Below are 15,593 nucleotides of genomic sequence, written 5' to 3' on the forward strand. Positions count from 1 at the left end.
CATGATCCCAGGGTCCTGGGATCAAGCCCCACATTGGGCTCCCTGATCAGCAGGAAGCCTGCTTCCCCTCCCCCACTTCCCCTGCTTGTGTTCCCTCTCTTGCTGTTTCTCTCTCTCTCTCTCTCTCTCTCTCTTTCTCTCTCTGTGTCAAATAAATAAATAAATAAAATCTTTAAAACAAAAAAAAAGATTTTATTTATTTATTTGACAGAGAGAGAGATCACGGGTAGGCAGAGAGGCAGGCAGAGAGACAGGGAGAATAATACTCTCCACTGAGCAGGGATCCTGATGCAGGCCTCAATCCCAGGACCCTGGGATCATGACCTGAGCCGAAGGCAGATGCTTAACGACTGAGCCACCCAGGCTCATTTGGTTTTTGACACTTTATTTTCTAGGAGCCTTGCTATATACAGCTGTGTCCATGAATTTATATAACTAATTGTATTTTATTGATACTGTGTTTTTCATCTTTACATGTTTACATGTGCTTGTTTTTTTAGAAAGAATATGAGAAGACAAAGAGTCAAAGAGAAATGGAGGAGAAATACATTGTTAGTGCCTGGTACAATATGGTAAGAAAACACTTCAAAACACATTGCAAAGTTCATTGAATATATAATGTTTATTATACTACCTGTATTATACTACTGTATTATAGAAGTAGTTCTACCAAATAAATTTGAAAATAATTGCTAACCTAACACACACTAACCAAACCTAATGCTGATCTTAGGATTGAAAAGGAGAAATGAGAACCACCATAATAGGGTTAGGGTTAGGATATTTTGAACACATTATTAAGTCCTAAAGGATAGAAAGATAAATGACAGTTTGATTTCTGGCCCTGAGAACCATTTTATTTTAGGAGAAGGGAACTTTAATAATACTAAAACACAGATGCAGTAGCATTTGTTTTATGGGACTTTTCCATTGTCTTCACAGGAGTGGAACTTACAAGAGGATGGTTTATCTCATAGGGTTTGCAAAATGTTCATGGTGTTAAAACCTGAACAACTAGAGGTTTTGGAATTGAATTTTCCAACACAAAGTGTTAAAAATATTACAAGGGAAAAATAAATGCCTATCAATATTCTGGGCTTCAGTGATATTTTTCTGGATGTGAATAGCTGTGAATTTTGAAGAGTGCTGTACTTTTTTTTCAATATTTTTGTCCTAGACTTGTCTTTTTGCATTTTCTTCCCAGTAAGACCACTTCTGCCTTGTCAAAATGTTAGTTGCCTAAGACAAGAAATTGAGCCAGATTTTTTTTTCATCTCCCCTTTCCCTATTGTTATGTTGTAGTTGTTTCTGTGTTACAATTGTAACTGATACTATGTCTTAAAGGATAATGTCCCAGGTCTCCTAATAATGGTATTTTATCTTAAATTCATCTAATTTCATGACATGTCGACATTTATGTTGTTTTAACCACAAGGCAAAAATATTTCAAATTTTACTACAATCCTAAAAAACAAAGGAAATCAAATTGGGCTTAGAATATTATTTTGATTAACAAATACAGATTTCTTAAAAATGAAAAATTACAGAATAAGGGAAAACTAAGGAAGTTCTCTGAAAACTAGTTCTGACTCCACCTTTTCTGTTTCCTCTTTCAAACCTTCAAAGGTCAGTTGATCCTTATTGGTCATTTCATAGTTTTGATTGATTTGTATGACTTAACATATTGTGGTTATAAAGCGAATTTACTTATTCTGTGACATGGTATTAAAACATAGTCCTACTCTTCAGCTCTCAGGGAGTAAAGGAGTAACTTCTAATAGCCTCACACAGGTTGTGTTCCAGAAAGATAGCCAGTAACAGCTTACACATACATTCAGAAAGTTCTGCATCACAGGCTACTGAATGGAAAGGAGGTGACAAGCACCTGGAAAAGGCATTAAGTATCTCAGGGAATGACCCAGTCATGACTACCAAGGTCTTAAAGGTGTGTGAAGAATTGAAATAAATTGCTTGGAATGTGAAAGTAAAAAAAGGTAATATATTTTAAATAAAAAAGAATTGGTAATATATGTAGCCACTTTAATACATTTAAGGATTACCAATAGATATTTGCCATTTTCTTCAGATTCTTAAATGCTTTGATTTTAAATTGAGTAAAAAACATGTTCTGGATTTTCTCATTGGGAAAATGGAGAAATGTTGTTTATTTAGGTATATGTGATAGACCGAAATTCTGTAAAAGATGCAAAGCCATGACTAGTGTTTTCTCTAGAAGCTAACAAGTGTTATGAAGATTGATGTTTAGTGTTCTGTCTTCTGTGCTAATCTGTCCAGTTCACTCTAGGAAAGCCCTAGGACTTTTCACATAGGTTGGTTTGGATTAGGTCCTGCTCTCCTTTTGGCTCTCAGTTGCTTATTTCTTCCTTTCTTCCTTGTTGCAGTGTCCACTTCTTTTCATCAGTTTACTGGTAGCCAATGACTGGTGGGAATAGTCACTCTCTATTCTTAATGGTTCCCTGGTCAGGGTTCTTTACTGGCTTATTAAATTAGTATCCAGACCATTTTTTCCCTGATTTCCTCACAGATGAACAATTTTAAAAGGCCACTCCCAGAGGTTTCCTCCCTCCTGTTAAGGTGCTCTGGGTCCAGCAATTGTATATCCTCTCCCTTCTAAGCTAGTAGGCCATCCTCCAGTCTACAGAAAAGACCCCCTGCTCTCTTGGGCCCTCTGTTGTGGGCTGTCAGGAATTTTTCTTAATTTGCTTGGGAATACAAGCCTGCCTGAAGTGAAGAAAAACACCCTGGTGGTATGTATTATATCTAGCTGTGGCTTTCCTCCTTAAGAAACAATATGTGCATTTGTGTTTTCCACTCAAAATAAGGCGTGTGATTTCCACAACCTCATGTGAATCAACTGCTACCAATCAATCGTCCTATCTGTTCCTGGGAAATTACTTTCTACATTTGATTTTAAAAGGAAGTGTGATTGAATGTGGTCAATATACTCCAAAATTGTGTCTCTTTTATCTGGGTTTTGGTTATCGTAAATTCAAAAAATTAAACCTTAATTTTTCCAAGAGAAGATTTGTATCTAATTGTTAGAACTAAAATGTCTCTATAAGATTTTTAATCTGTAATGAACAGAATTAACATTCCTAATTGTGCCTTATGATGCAATGAGACAAATTCTGCATGATTTTTTCTTTTTTGGTGAGAGTATGTTGCACTTTTTTTTGTTGATTACTTTTTTTCCCCTATGTTGTGTAGGGAATGACCCTGCATAAAAAGGCGGCTGAAGATAGACTTGCTAGTACAGGTTCAGGGCAGTCATTTCTGGCTCGGCAAAGACAAGCAACCAGCACAAGAAGATCTTATCCCGGCCATGTTCAACCAGCCACAGCAAGGTAGACAAGTCTTGCCATCAGAATAAAAAAAAAAAACGCCCTGCATTCAAAGCATACTTCTGTTACATATGATGACATTTCAGGAAATTCAGCCAGCTTATTTTTTGTTTCTTTTATGTTGATATTTAGTTGTTTCTCATTTGAGGACTTTCTCTCCTGTGTCTATATTTTAGTTTCTTGGTTCTTTATTTTGTAGTCCTTTCGGTTCCTTTTAATGTGCCAAAAATTTTTAAATGCCCAATTAAAAGTGTTGTATAATAGTGTAGTACTTTTCTTTGTATGAAAACGTCCTCTCCCCAATTGTGTAGGCTTTGTAATGAATTAGATTTTCTGCCAATAATTGATATACAATTTATATTCTTTATTGTGCCTCTGTGTTACCATGCTTTATAAGAATGTCTTTGTTTAAAGGGAATTAATCTTTTTATGATGTATTAATCTGTGTTTTCAATTGTTTTCCAAATGCACTTCAAATAACTTGCATATTTACTATATAAAATGGTTGGCAAGTGCACTTTTTGCAAAGACATAAATACATTGGCAGAGGTGCTAATCAGATGTTACCTAAGGCACCTGATAGATTTATTTCGAGGGAAAAAATGAGTTTTCCACATTGTTTTATAGGAAATTAAATTTGTCCGAAGATTTGGAAACTATTTTTAAAACATACATAAAATTTCATTATTTCTTGCTATCTTGTTTGCTGACAGAAAATAAATGCAGTGGTTAGATTATTTGGTGGGAAATTACAGAAGAAAAAAAAATCAGGCAGTGCATTAATTTTTTTCTTGTTCTGGAATATCCTAGTAACTGAACATCAAATTCTAGCAATGTGGCTGACATAGTTTCAGTTGCCCTCCACATCTGAAAGATTTATTTTTCATGTACTTACAAGTAATAGGTAGCCTTACCTTTTGAACAATTTCCTTGTTGACTTGCACTTCAGTTTACTTATTCTTTAATATAAACCCTTCAATTTCTCAGTAATTCCTAAACCTAACATGCTACTATCAGCCGTTAAGATCAGTAAGTGACTTCTTGTATGTGATATTATGACAGGTCTCTTAACATTTTTTTTCTTAATTCTGTGTACTAGTCCAAGACTTTCTCTTGGGTATTTGGTTGCCTCAGAGTTCTTAGATTTGTTGACAGATTGTAAACCATGTTTATTTACATTGTTGAATGACTGTCAAGTAATAATGATTGGAAAGTACTTTGTAGAAGGTGCTATGTAAATGTGAAATACCATTCATTTGAAAATGAAATGCCTATGCCTGACTTCCATAGTGACCTAAGAATTTGGTCCCAAATTATATTTATGCTCCCCTCTAGCCTTTTTCTTGCATCATAGCCAATTTTTTTTAAGCAAAAAATTCCTGAAATTAGGTTAATTGTTTGGTTAATTGGTTTTTGGTTTTAGATAGGCCCTCTAATAAGATTTCATTTCATGTACTTGCTATTTGGAAGTTCAGGTTTCATTTAGTCCTGTATAATAAATACAAACAAATAACACTAAATCAAGCTACATGTAATTAAGAATTTTCAGAAACTATATTCAGGTGTTTGGGTTTAAATTCTTACTTTTTTTTTTTTTTTATAAGAAAATTGATCTAAAAATTGGTAGTGTTTTCATTTGTCCTCAGAAAGTGTACTTGAAGAAAGGTATTAAGAGTATAGACAAAAATGACTCCATGCATTGTGATGATTTTTTTTTACATTAAGTACAAAAGTCTGAGCATGGTGTGAATGCTTCTGCCTGATAAGACAGTAAAGCAGGAAGAATTTGTAATAATGGAGAGAACCACATGAGTAGAATGCATTGTGGGGTTTCAGGAGGCTAAGCACACCTCATCAAAATAGTTTTAACAATAAAAGATTAAAAACTTCTTAAGATGATTCCTGCCCCTGCCCCCATATTTCACAAATAGCGTAAGGATTTAGCTGTTTTAAAGAAAGACTAACACTAACCTTTGTAACATTAAAATTATTGGGGAATTATACTACCTGCAGAATAAGATAGATGAAAATAAAAGAGCTATTCATTAAATGGGTTATATCCTATGAGATGAGAGGTTTTAATTTTAATTCTCTATTTACTGCCCCAGTCCTGGTTTTCTACCTACCGACCTACTCTGATATATTTCTCCAAATGGGAAGAAAAGATGCCAGGCTTTTGGAAGCGAGTTTTACTTCTGAGTTTCTATGGCATCTGGCGCACGCTGTTATTTGGTGTTTCCATTCATAACTTTCACTCTCCTTTACCTTTATAGTTTAGTATGTTACTTTCATTACATAGAAGAACTTTTATGTCTAAACATTCTGGTGCTTTTTTAAAAAGCAGGAATAAAACTTAGCTGTAGAAGTGACAGCCCTGTTTTCCTTGCCCAGCTTTGGACAGGATGTATAAGTTGCTATTTCTCCAGTAGGGATTAATCATTTCTCAGGAGGTTTGTGATGATGCATGCACGGTCTGTCTGGAAGTTGAAAGCCATTGGATGCTTTATCTAGATATGAGCCATACTGTGCTGTATTTTTACAAACTCCTTGTATATGGTAGCTTCATGAAGCCACAGTTTGCTCGGACAGTGGAGCTAACCCTGGCCTCAGCAGTGGAGTAAGTACAGTGTTACTGCATTATGTGGGGGTAACCCATCCTGGCAGTGTTGGACTCTTATCAGCAAAAAGCTAATTTTCTCTATTCCTTCTAACCAGGGTAAGAAAATACAAAGTAAATAACTAAGAATAAAAGAATAGCATGTGTGTTCTGCAGTGTGTATTTACAAAGTTTGTAATTAAAAAATCTAACAAATATCATAGTTTACCACGTAGAAAAAGAGAATAAATAATACAACTGTATATATCTTAAAAGAGCTCAAAAATTCAATCGTACCTTTTTATCATTTGTCTAATTATTTGATAATAACCAAGAAAAAGAAGTCCCTAAATAAAGGACCCATGTTCCAAAATTGATTAAGATTGAATTTATTTGTTTGATAGCCCTAGCCTGGTAAAATTGGCTTGGTGGGATGTGAGATGATTAGATTATAATAGGATAATTTTGTTGAGGTTTTATTGTTTTGTTTATATAGTAAAAGCTCAGTTGTATAAAATTGAGCTTGATGTTCTCCAGTCAGAAACACTGGCCTTTCTATCTTATTAGATAGAAAATCCACACTGTGCAGATAGATCAGCAGTAAGTGATTGTTCAGCGAAAGATGAGTTAAGCTGAAGAAAAGATTATTTTATTAGCTACTTTATACATCTCCTTTTCATAACAACTTTATTTTTGTTAGCTAATGATAAATATTTTTTAGCATCTCTTGCTCTCAGACAAGCATTCATCTTTTCAAGATAATACCATGTTAAAAATTTGAAAGTCTCAATCCCAGGATGAGAAGTGTCTTAAAAATCTAAACATTTAAAATTATCTTAACTCTCTGCACTCAATTTCCAGTTGTCTAGATCTCAGACTTATCCAGTCCAGCTGGAACATGTGAGATTATCTGAAAAAGCATCCACAGCCCACAGCTTGTGTAAGCCTAGCTAGTTCACAGCCCTGCGAGTAAGAACGACCATGATCCTAAAATGGGAGCAAAGTGCTTGTTGTCTTGCTTTTTGCTAATTACAGAATAACATTAAGACAAAATGCTTTTTGTTATCTATTCATTAAACTATGGAAGGAAACTTTGACTTCTTACCTTGTATTATGAAGGGATTCTCATCAAGTTGATGTAGCATTATACTTCTTCAAAGTCAAGCCTGTGTGATAGATACCCTGAAGTAGATGAAGGAGGTTCTTAAACAGAAGAAACGGGGTATCATAGTCTTTGAAAATTACTGTAGTGTGCTTTTTATTTTCTTTTTTTATAAGTTAAAAGGGTTTCCATTCAATAATGATAATCTCTTTTTCTATAATCCCCAATGGTCAAAACAGCAGCTTATTTTGGTAGTTGTACAACCCAGTTTCATTTAGAAAGCAGTTTCAGAGCTTATTCTTTGTAACTATAATGATTTTAATATTTTATATCATGAAGTTTTTATATGAGGAAGGCGATTCTCAATGTATCTGTCATCCAATTTTTTACTTTACCTATAAAGCATATTTAAATAATAATTGGTGTATGTTCCTTTTATTGAAAATTTTGAAAATGTCTTATTGTCCAGTTTAAGCACAATAGTTTTATTCTAAAGTATTGTAGTAAGAGCTGTTCATTTCTCAGAAACCCAAAAAAAAAAAAAAAATTTGCTACTAACACAGCTAATTTCTGCCCTTCCCCACTCCCCCAAATCACGGAAGTATTAATATTTAGCTTCCATTTTATAAAATGAAGGGCCGTACAAATGTCATGACATCCATTTAAATCATTGATTATGTTCTTGGGAAGAATGAATGTATTGATTATGATAGTCTTTTATCAATCCAGTCCAACTTAATATGTTTTATCTATGAATATAAAAACTTATGAAATTTATTTAATGTTATCTTCAACTATACTTGGACTCTTCACAGTACACTTAAATTGAAAAAGAGAAGAGGATATTAGTTTATTTGAGAAACAAGAGACCTGAACCTAATTATGGCAAGTATATGGCTTTTGACAGTTGTAGGGAGTCTATACATGTTTCTTAACAATTATATATCAACAGTTATGTGATGTCTCTCCATTATTTTTCTATTTTCCAGTAATATTCTGTTAGATGGGTTTGTATGCTGTATTTATAAGTGAACATAAAAATCTGAGAAAGTAACAGAAGGCTATTAAGGCATTCTAATTTCTAGGAATGGATTATCGTGATAAGAAATGGCCTGATTATAAACAAATATCCAGGCGGATGGAAGTACTAATACAATTAAAAATAACACTGTCTTAACAAATGTTCCTAAAGTGATAGTTTACATAAAACCTTCTGACTTTCTTAACATGACTATTAAAGAGGAGTAGACAAAAATATAATTTATTTTTTAATTGTCCTTCCCTTCAGTGAGCATTAACTGGGCATACCATATTCACTATACGTTTAGCAGTGGAGGGGAAAGCATCTATATTAATTTTGAAACTGTTACCCATTTCTAAATCTAAAATAGTGACTTGAAGCCATTAAGGATACTATGAATTGATAAGATGAGAAGAAATCTGTGGTAGCTGAAAATTGCTACCAACTTCTCTAGATCTGCTGCTTTATCTAATTTATAAACCATAGGCTCAATTTTGTGTTCCTCCCTAATTAGACATAATAGGCCCACACAAAATTTTGTTTAAATTGAAGGCAAGAGTAGAGATTTTTAAAAATATATTCAAGTAAGTCTTTATGTACCTGATAAATTACCCCTAGGCATTCTTGACGAATTAGAGTCTTGAAGATGAAATCATCAAAAAAAGTCCATAGCCGCAAACTTTCAGGCCTGGAGGACTATCACAGATCCTGAATTGTATCGACACAGAGCTTAAAGGAAGAATTAACTACCATGACCAGAGTAATCTCAAAGTGAGAAAAGGGAAACTACCAAAGCATGTGTGGCTTTAATGTATGTGGGGGACTTCTGAGCAGGTGTTACCACTTAAGAGATCTCAAAGTTGACAAAGGAAAAGTTAGCAATTATATTGCTAAAATTAATAAAAGGGACTCATGTTTATTCTTGGTGTATTTGTCAACCTATGGGCAGTGATTACTGTACATACATTCTATAGTGTGTTTATGTCACTGTTAGAGATGAGTGTCCTAATATTTAATGGTACATTTAATCATTTATGTATTATTTATACTTTACTGCAAGACTCACAGCACTTTACTAATGTTAGATAATTATTTTTCTTCTACTTTTCTGTGGCATTTTCGACTTTTACACTAGGGTTTTTTTTCTTAATTCGGAACACTCACTAAGAAGAAGGTAAAAGATCGCCCAAAGAAATGGGCTCTGTACTCTTCCTGAAATGTCTAACTTCCTCCCTAATTAGACACTTTTGAAAATCTAAGTCTAGAGATCTATTTGAAGCTGGATGGCGGCTACTAGGCACCAATTACATTTTATATTTCTCATTAATAAGACTCTTATAAGGCAATACTCATGAAGCCAAGTTCTCTTAAATGCCAACACACTTGAAACTTTCTGTTTCCTAAAGCTGCGTTAATAAAAAGTGAACAGTCTTCTAGTTAATCAGAGCATGTTCTTACCTTTGCTTTGCCTCTCTCCTAAAATACAAACCTATCAGTTGCCCTTCAGTTTTTTTCATAGTTTCTTCATCATTGCCTAGACCCAAAGACAGGAGAAAGCAAGCCAGGTTCCAGGAGCTCTTAAGTCAGAGCATCTGGGAAACGGTGGGGCTTAGCTGATGGGAAAAGGCAGACACTACAGATGGCAGAATGCTATGGAAATATTCTTCATCTGCTGTAACAGGTGTGCTTAACGAACTTGGCTATTCTTAAGTTCAAATCTAGCAAAGTTTTCAGCTTGTTCTATTGAGAGATGTCTTTAAGAGTCAGGATTCTTCCATTTGTAACTTAAATGTGTTAATATTCAAATCATAGTCCAGAAGTGACTGAAATATTTGTTGTTGGGTAAAAATTGGCACGTGATTATTGCCAAAGAATAGGGAGATGCACTTACAAGAACATTCTCTTCGAGTTTTGTTTTGTGCTTTTACATGAGAGAAATGCTTTTATAGTGTGAAAGATTTCTGTAGTATTTTCTTCTACATTACCCCCGTTCTACTGATGTTCTTTGCTTAAGCAAGTCACTTAGAAGAGAGTAACACAAATATAGAAGTCTAGACCCTGACCTTTGAGGGAAGATTTGCTTTTGTCCCCCCAAAGTCTAAAGTTAAAAATGAAATATGCTCACACGCACACAGACAAAATATAATGTTTGAATATCTGCTAAGTGTTGAATGGTAAGTTCCCTTCTTAATGTCTTTATCATCTAGTGGCTTTTTGCTAATTTAGGTAAGAGTAGATTCTAGACCTACATTGTCCAGTTTGTTAGCCACTAGCCACATGGTGATTTAAATTAAAATTAAATTAAACTGGTTCTTCAGTCTTCTAGCCACATTTCAAGTGCTTAGTGCCACACATGGTTAGTGGTTACCATATTAGCATAAATTCAGAACATTTTCATCATGGCAGAAAATGCTTTTTTACGCCCAAAGAGGAAATAAAGACAAAATGAAAGTATTCAATTAACTTATGATAATTCCTAGATTTTACTGCCATAGTTGAACAGAGGTGTTTTTCTTATAAAAATTAATACCAGCCCTTTTTAAAGACATTGGAAAAACCAAAACCCCATTCTTTGAAACTAGTTTTCAATATATTTTTAAATAGTCTCAGCACTTTACTTTTCAAGTGATATTATTAAATCATTTCATAAATCATAACTTAGTATCTTTCAGCTTTTCTCCCCATTTTTGTGGTCTTTTCAAATCGATGATACATAGTTTCTAACACATGTAGAGCAGAAACCAGTGAATTCTTATTTACAAATAAAAATTGTTAAACATTTATTCTTCTCTTCTGTTATTTTTAAATATATATAGATCTAATGAAGTGGCAAAGCTTTTCTGTTTCTATCTCTTTTTAAACATTTCTCCCTAATATCACATTTGATTATCTACCCCCTTAGGCACATCATGATCCAAGTTATTTCTTTGGTTTTTCTTCATGGTTTCTTGCTCTTAATGACTTGGACTATGAATCAAGTTCAGTTTCATGTATAAAGCAAACAATTTTATTCTAGTGACTTAATGAAACATTTTTAGTATTATTTTACTTCTTAACATAACGAAAAGGATGTATATGGCTGCATCTTTGAATTTTTGTAATGAAAATAAGGGACTAACCATAATTCTTTTGAGTGAGTCAGCTTGGTGCTTAGTTAAAACTGTTCTGTTAGAAAGTCATGATGCTTTCCTCTTCGTTTTTGAATGTTTGAAATCAGGCAACAGACTCAGTCCAGTAGTGTCAAATTCTAAGCAAATTATGAAATTCTTATTGTTCAAGTACAGATGGATAAATGGTGTGATTTGAGGGTTGGCTGGTTGGTTGGTTTCTTGTTGGCCTAACTTAATGTGTGTACTACAGAGACTCGTGTTAGTTGAGGGAAATTTTCATTATGCTTGAAATAAATAGTATTTTAGTATAAATAAAGGAAATGACTGTACACAAATGCCAATCAATTATTTGAGGACTTTTAACTTTTTTTAATAGTAGCCTTTTGTTTTTTAGTAGCCTTAGTTATTTAAAATTTAGTTGCACTAAAATGTCATTGCTGTCACTAACTTCGTTGTGTGCCAGTTACGTGTAATTCAGTATGCTTTGCACTTAGAAGAATAATTTCTAGGTTATATTGTTTTGCAGTTTTCATGTTTTGACAGTTGCCCCACCATTTATCACACCCTATATTCGGTTGTGTAATGAATGGTAAAATTCAAACATATCTAATAATTTAATAATTTGCCTTATTTTGACTAATTCAAAGATTTGAGGATAGAAAAAGGCTTTTTTTTCCTATAGTATTTTTTAAACTTTTCAGATGAGCTGAAAAACACCTTAGTACATTGGAGTTGGAGTTGTATTGATTACAGTCCCAGCTCTAAAGCCTTATTCTCATGTCTTAAGTATTATCGATTATTCTATGAATTGTTGTTAGTTTCCTATTTGGCATCATAGTTATTTACCTTGGAGTTTAGCTTTTGCAAAAAGGGTATTCCTAGGTATATTCTTATTTCAAATTTATAATTTGACGACTTCATTCTCTGTCACTGTAATCCAAAAATGAAATCCACATAGAACTCTAAATTTCTTAATTCACAGATGGAATCAATGCAGATATAGCATATTGTACATAACCGCATCCAAGGATTTTTCCACGTGTTTACCAAATCAGTGGGTTTTCTCACTGTTTTCTTGAGGTGAATGTCTCATTAGCCTCAGTAAGAAATTTTCAGTAAAATCACAACATAAAGTCCAATAAACCACCAGAAGACAGATTTTTAATTTTTTCAAAATCTTCTATTGTATTTCCTTGTGATATCACTTATTCATTTTAATTTTATGACTGCCAACTTGTTATGGTATTAATTATATGTATATGTTTATATGTATGCATATAATATATGTATATGTATATGAAGAATAAAGTTAAGATTTGGTCAAACTATATTTTCCCATTCAAGTACAAAAATGTTTTCAAGGCTGCAAAAAGTGTACAGTTGTTAAACAAGTTGTAAATAAAGACTTGTATAAAAATTCAGTGTATTTTTTTTTCCTTTCTCTTAAACCATGACAAACACATATTTATTAATTGTCTAATAGTATTCATCCACTTGCCTTTGGCACTTGCCATAGTGTTCTATCAATTTAAAGATTATGCCACTGATTTATTACAAATCAGGAACATCCCTTGAGATTTTTTTCAGTACCTGGTGTAGATTGTGTTTTGATTTAGGCTGGTACTCAGTAGTTGTAAGCTGATCGTCCAGAGTTCTTAAGGAATAAAAGTTAAACATGACTTCTCCCCTCTTAGAGTTACCCTGTGAACTGTCAGTCTTACCACAGACAATACACCAGGAAACACTGGAAGAGTAACTGTATTCTTCAACAAAGAAAAACATTATTGTTGGAGCATCCTGTTTAGGTGATGAGAGCCACTTTTCCTGCCTTGTACACCCTTAAAACTTACCCTTTTCCCCACCTCCACCCTAAACATTACTGAAATATGACATCTGTAGTGTCAGGTAAAGTCACAATAGCAGTGTAGAAATTGATTACATTAAGATACTCCTCTAAGTAATTTGAAAGTGAAGTTAGCACACCAAGATAAGAAGAAAATCGCTATGTAGTCAAAATAGTGCCCATTTTACCATCAAATAAATAATAACTTTCTTCACTCATTACCATGGTGATACCATATTCAGCATTTATTGAGTGTCTCTTCTGGGTATGTAATACTGAAGCAAAGGAGAAAGGTAGGTTGAATCACAAAAATCGAGCAATGGTTTTGCCTTCAAAGATTTGGTCAAATGAAGCACAACACGGAAAAGTTCCCAAATAGAACTGTCACTCAGGAGAAAGCTTCCCGGTTTGCCTAAAGTACATTTATGTACTATTCAGGATATTGCTGCATCACAAACCACTCCAAACCTTAATGGCTTTAAACATTATACTATCTCCCGCATCTGAAGACAACTGGGCTTCTCTCATTAAGGACCCTTCATTCAGTCGCAGTAAAATGATGGCTTAGGATAGAGTCATCTGAAGGCTTTCTCTCGGACATCTGATACCTAGACGGATACAAACACCTGGGGGATACCAGGTGACCACACACAGCCTCCCGACATGACTCATTCAGACACTCAGAATGGAGTCTCAGGCTAGGCGAACTCATTATACACACAGCTAGCCTCCTCAGAGTGAGTTCTGAGACACCCACGTGAAAGCTTCAGAGCTTGTTGGGACCTAACCCTGAAAGCTACACAGCATCACTTTTATTTGTCAGATTTGTCACAGACTAGAGACAGTTCAAGGGGCTGACCAAATACTCAATTTTCTCAGTGGAGGAACGACCATGTTACTACAGCTGCTGCTGTTCTGCACTCAAGCAGAAGGAAGACTTCCCTATGAAAATCCTACTTCTGAAGCCAAAACTCCCTGTTTGCTCATCCCGGTGCCAAGCACAATCACAATGGTGCAGATCAATCAGGTACATATCAGTCTGAGCAAAACCCGAGGTAGGTATATAGACCAGTAAGTTTAAAGCCACAAATACACTCATACTTCTTTTATCTAATTGCATATGAAATGCACTGAAAGTTTTTATACTTTGAGTTAATTTCTAGGACTATGTTTAAAGGAAATTGCTGAGAATATAAACATCTATGTGTCTATATTCCTAGCCAAAGTCCTCTGAATAATAGATGCCTTCTAAAAGCCATGTTTCCAGGGGCGCCTGGGTGGCTCAGTGGGTTAAAGCCTCTGCTTTTGGCTCAGGTCATGGTCCCAGGGTCCTGGGATAGAGCCCCATATCGGGCTCTCTGCTCAGCGGGGAGCCTGCTTCCTCCTCTCTCTCTGCCTGCCTCTCTGCCTCCTTGTGATCTCTGTCTGTCAAATAAATAAATTAAATATTTTAAATAAATAAAAAAATAAAAGACTTGTTTCCAGAGATACCCACCCCTTGAAATTTCAGTTTTTCCCCTTTAAGGAACCATTCCCAGTAATAATATGCTGGTATTTCTCATATCTTCTCTCTTTATTAATGAATTGTTAGTTTTAAATAATACTTTTAAGTGCAGTTTGATAATTTTTGACATATAGACACTAGTGAGGAATCCATTACAGTAATCAAAATGAACATATCTGTCACCCCAAAAAGTGTTTAGTGCCCTTGGTCATCCTTCCAGGTCCTCCTAGGTCCCCTGTACCCGACCCCATCCTTAGACAACAATTTACCTGCTTTCTGTCACTATGGATTATTTTGCATAGTTCATAATTCTATATAAATGGAATCCTATGAGATGTACTCATTTTTTCCTGGCTTTTATTCAGCATAATTTGAAACATCTTTATATTGTGTGTATCTGTAATTCATCCTTCTTTAATACTCAATAGTATTTCATTGTGTGAGTATTTCATAACTCTTTTTATTCATTCACCTGCTGGTGGACATTTGAGTAGCTGACAGTTTGGGACTATTTAAAATAAAGCTGTTACAAATGTTTCTTCACAAGCCTCTGTGTGGACATGTGCTTTCATTTCTCTTTTGTAAACGCCTAGAGTGGAATGATTGGGTCATACAGTAGATATGTACTAAATTTTTAAACTACCAAACGGGGGGCACCTGGACAGCTCAGATGGTTGACCATCTGCCTTCGGCTCAGATCATGATCTCCAGGTCCTGGAATGGAGCCCCATGACAGGCTCCCAGCAAGAGGGGAGTCTGCTTCTCCCTGTCCTTGTGCTCGCTCACTCTCAAATAAATTTTTTAAATGTTAAAAAAAAATAATAAAACTATCAAACTGTACTAAAAAGGAGTTGTGTATTTTACATTTCCATTCACAGTGAATGAGAGATCCAGTTCCTCTAAATCTTTGCCAATACTTGGGTCTTTTTTTTTTTTAATATTTTATTTATTTATTTGAGAGACAGAGATCACAAGGAGGCAGAGAGGCAGACAGAGAGAGGAGGAAGCAGGCTCCCTGCTGAGCAGAGAGCCTGATTCGGGGCTCGATCCCAAGA

At 34.6% G+C, this 15,593-nt stretch overlaps 1 protein-coding gene across 4 annotated transcripts in view; it reads left to right on the top strand.

Moving 5' to 3' along the window:
- HOOK3 (hook microtubule tethering protein 3) overlaps nt 1-12,612 on the top strand; it is a 109,359-nt gene extending 96,747 nt beyond the window's left edge. Inside the window, exons 21-23 of one of the 4 annotated variants that reach the window (XM_059384360.1) lie at nt 501-572; nt 3,229-3,365; nt 7,876-12,612. In XM_059384360.1, coding sequence (XP_059240343.1) covers nt 501-572; nt 3,229-3,365; nt 7,876-7,909 — 243 coding nt within the window. In that variant the 3' untranslated portion in view covers nt 7,910-12,612. Of the gene's footprint in view, nt 1-500; nt 573-942; nt 2,132-3,228; nt 7,480-7,875 lie in introns of those variants that run through there. The other 3 variants (XM_059384362.1, XM_059384363.1, XM_059384364.1) reach the window with 3 other exon arrangements.
- The last annotated feature ends 2,981 nt before the right edge of the window (nt 12,613-15,593 follow it).

The sequence above is a fragment of the Mustela nigripes genome, chromosome 18 (assembly GCF_022355385.1).
Source record: "Mustela nigripes isolate SB6536 chromosome 18, MUSNIG.SB6536, whole genome shotgun sequence".
Classification (NCBI taxonomy): Eukaryota; Metazoa; Chordata; class Mammalia; order Carnivora; family Mustelidae; genus Mustela; species Mustela nigripes.